Raw genomic sequence first — 3540 nt, forward strand, 5'->3', positions numbered from 1 at the left:
TAAAAAATGCAACCAGCAAACAACAACTGCAATGCTGCAGAGCACTAACAGAAGGCTAAAACAGAAAAACCAAACTGTCATCCTCAAAAAACCACCGAAACAGCAGCCTGTCATCTTGTGTCTCTATGGTTATTGTGCTGATCTTTCATATGATATTGTTCCTACAAAAAGACACAGAGATTAGTGCATTTTTTTTTAATTAAAATTTGATTTTGCCGCACAATAAACAACTAGCTCATTGTTTTGCCATACAATAAGAGACAATACCTGGACCACACTTAAGATAAACGCAGGGACTTAAATTGGAAAAAACCAGAGAAGAAAAAACATAGCAGACTAGAAGGCCAACAAATTTGTAGCATAATTTAATTTCATCCACCAACTCCTTTGGCATCCAATTGATATTAATTTTCAAATAAAAATCAAACAACATTAAATTCTATATATGCACCTTGTTTACTTCAGCAAAATGTTCTTGATTTGGATTGAAGGGAGCTAAATTGTTTATAGTACCATATCCATTCTTCCTAGCTAAAATAACCTTGCTCACACTACAAATACACAGGGAGATAAACATTAATTTATGGTATAAATACTGAAATGGATATAAATAAAACATATATCCTATGTTTAAACCTGATTTATTGCACTGCTATGTTCTTCATTTCGATCAAATGGAGCTAAAGTGTTCACATTTTCACTGCTCAAGATGTAGTTTTGCTCCTGCTATAGATATAAACATAAAAAAAAACATATATAACTAGTGTTCAGCATGTAATGAAGAATGAGAGTAATAAATTTTGCTTACTTGAATACTCTCTTGTGTGTCAGTCCCATCAAAAATTTCATATCTAATAAAATTTTCATTTGTAGTATTTTGAACAACAGGCGAGCTCAGGCCCTGCCATAAAACTAAAATTAGACATATATACTACAATGTTCAACTCTAGAAAATAAATTTTACAAACTCAAAATCACCTCTTCTGAACTTTGACAACTTGTTCTTTTTTGGCTACTTCGAGTTTTTTTTCCTGCAATCTTCTTCTTTATAATTTTATCAACTATAGAAGCCTTTCGTTTTGAAGGAGGGCGCCCTTTTCCTCTAGCCACTATGGGATCCAGAATTCTCGACGCTTGATTTTGAATTGAATTAACTTCTTCTATAATAATCGGAGAATTTTTTTTACAAGTTAACTTAATTTTCAAGTCCTTGATCCAATTCATCACTTCCAATAACTCTTCTTCGGTGCTTATATCTATAGAAGCAACTTCATAAAAGGCATCACATGCTTTACCAACACGCTGTAACTCAACATTTCCAGTCAAGTTATCAATACCACATTTAATAACTGTATGTCGTCGCTTTATATCCTTCCTCCACTGAGAAAAAATATAATGAGATGGCACTAAATCTGTTTTACCAGAGAGTTTAAGCACACATAGTATGTGTCTACACAAAATGCCTTTAAACTCAAATAAGCAGCAAGTACATTGTATCTCAAAGTCTTTTTCATTGTAGGACACCTTGAATACCACATCTTTTGCTTTGTCGTATACTTTCTTACTTTCTATCACATAAAATATAGAATTATAACCCACCAATTCTTCAAATGAAGTATGGCAATACATCATAGAAGAAACTTCTACTTGAAATTCTTTGAATTTTGCATTGGTAAATGATTTTTGGAATTGTGATTCAAAGCCAAAATGACTTACACAAGCAATTACTGAATTAAATGAACCAAAATCAGCCTTGCTTTCCTTTTCAATCTTATCTTTCAATGCACTGTCATATTGTTCAACAAATTGCTTCAATGATGTCTTTGAGCATACATACCCATCAAAAAATGAATTCATACTTTCACTTCGTTGTGTAGTTGACATCCCGGCCCAAAACACGTCTCTCACATACACAGGAACCCAACGATGTCGCTCCTCAAATATCCCTTTCAACCATTCATTATCATGTAGCGCATAACATTCAATCATTTTTTCCCACCTCTCTAAGAAATCACTTTTGCTCAAAGAATCATATACAGCAGCATGCAAAAGTTCTTTAATAGACTCATATTCTGAGTATTTACCAAACTTTTCAGGTACCTTTTTCATTAAATGCCATAAGCACCATCTATGACGGGCTTTTGGGAAGACAACCTCAATCGCCTTTTTCATTGCCTTATCCTGATCAGTAATAATGGCATTTGGAGCGCGTCCATGCATGCATTCTAACCACGTGGTGAATAACCAAGTAAAAGTTTTAGCATCCTCTTTTGATAAGAGTGCACAACCCAACAATACAGATTGACCGTGATGATTTACTCCAACAAAAGGAGCAAAAGGCATGTCATATTTGTTTGTTAAATAAGTGGTGTCAAAAGTTACGACTTCACCAAAGTATTCATATGCAGCCCTACATCTTGCATCTGCCCAGAATACATTTCTTAAACGGCTATCATCATCCACATCCATTACATAATAAAACTGACTATTTTGCTTTTGCATTCTAACAAAATAGTTTTGTATTGCTTCAGCGTCTCCTGTCCCAAGCCTTAGCCGCCTGACCTTGTCTATATAGTTTCTACAGTCTTTTTCACCAAATGTGAGATTCTCGTACCCGTTTGCTTCAACAACCATAGATCTAAAATTTCTACTGACATTGATACCTGCTTGATCATTAATCTCTAATTTCCTTTTTATGTGAGACCCCATATTCTTGTTACATCTAAAGTATCGTGCCTTGTTTGGGCTAAGGCCATGATTATGGTCAAGAGTAACACTTGTAACTACAACTCTTCCATCCAGACATATACATGCATTCAGTCTTGCCCTACATTGTGTTTTAATGCTAGCATTTGGCTTCAAAAGATTCTTTGAAGTGCTCACATACTTTCCTGCACGACTACATGCTAAAGTAAAATATTTTTTTCCATCATCTCCATTTTTTGAACTTATTTTACTCATCCCGAAACCCATACGTTGAGCATAATTCATGTAATACAAGGTAACTTCCGCTTCCGAGCTAAATGTCATTTCATTACTAGGGGCTACCTCTTCACAAACAATATTTGAACCTAAATTATCATCATAATTTTCGTTTCCTTCATTTTCTCTTTCACTAGATGATGATTTGGATATTTCTTGCACTAAAACAATTTGTTTAAAGAAATTACAATTAATTATCCAAACAATTAATCTTAGTCAAAAAAAGAAAACACAATTAATAGGTTGAATATCAGTAAATTAATCTAGAAAAAAATACCAACAAATACTTACTTGTAAATCCAATTGCTGAAACTAAAGCAAAATAGAAACTTTTGTTTAAGAGGTAGATAGTGGTTCCACAAACATGCAGAGACTATGAGACGAAGGCAAAATGGGAAGGCAACAATTATGATGCAAATATGAAACTGTCTATGTCTATGCGGCAACGAAAACAAAAACCAAGAGACAGTCGCACAATTTTTGGGTGAGAGAGAGAAAGTCACGCAATTTGTGATTTTTCTTTTTCTTTTAAAAGAAAAGATATGATTTGCACCTTTA

General features: G+C 33.8%; 1 protein-coding gene across 1 annotated transcript; it reads right to left on the reverse strand.

The window, feature by feature from the left end:
• Positions 1–960: 960 nt before the first annotated feature.
• LOC112422738 (protein FAR-RED IMPAIRED RESPONSE 1-like) lies at positions 961–3030 on the reverse strand. Its single transcript, XM_024786361.1, has one exon. It carries the CDS (start codon positions 3028–3030, stop codon positions 961–963), a length of 2070 nt encoding a protein of 689 aa, XP_024642129.1.
• Between the last annotated feature and the right edge of the window lie 510 nt (positions 3031–3540).

Source organism: Medicago truncatula, chromosome 6 (assembly GCF_003473485.1).
Source record: "Medicago truncatula cultivar Jemalong A17 chromosome 6, MtrunA17r5.0-ANR, whole genome shotgun sequence".
In the NCBI taxonomy this organism is placed as follows: Eukaryota; Viridiplantae; Streptophyta; class Magnoliopsida; order Fabales; family Fabaceae; genus Medicago; species Medicago truncatula.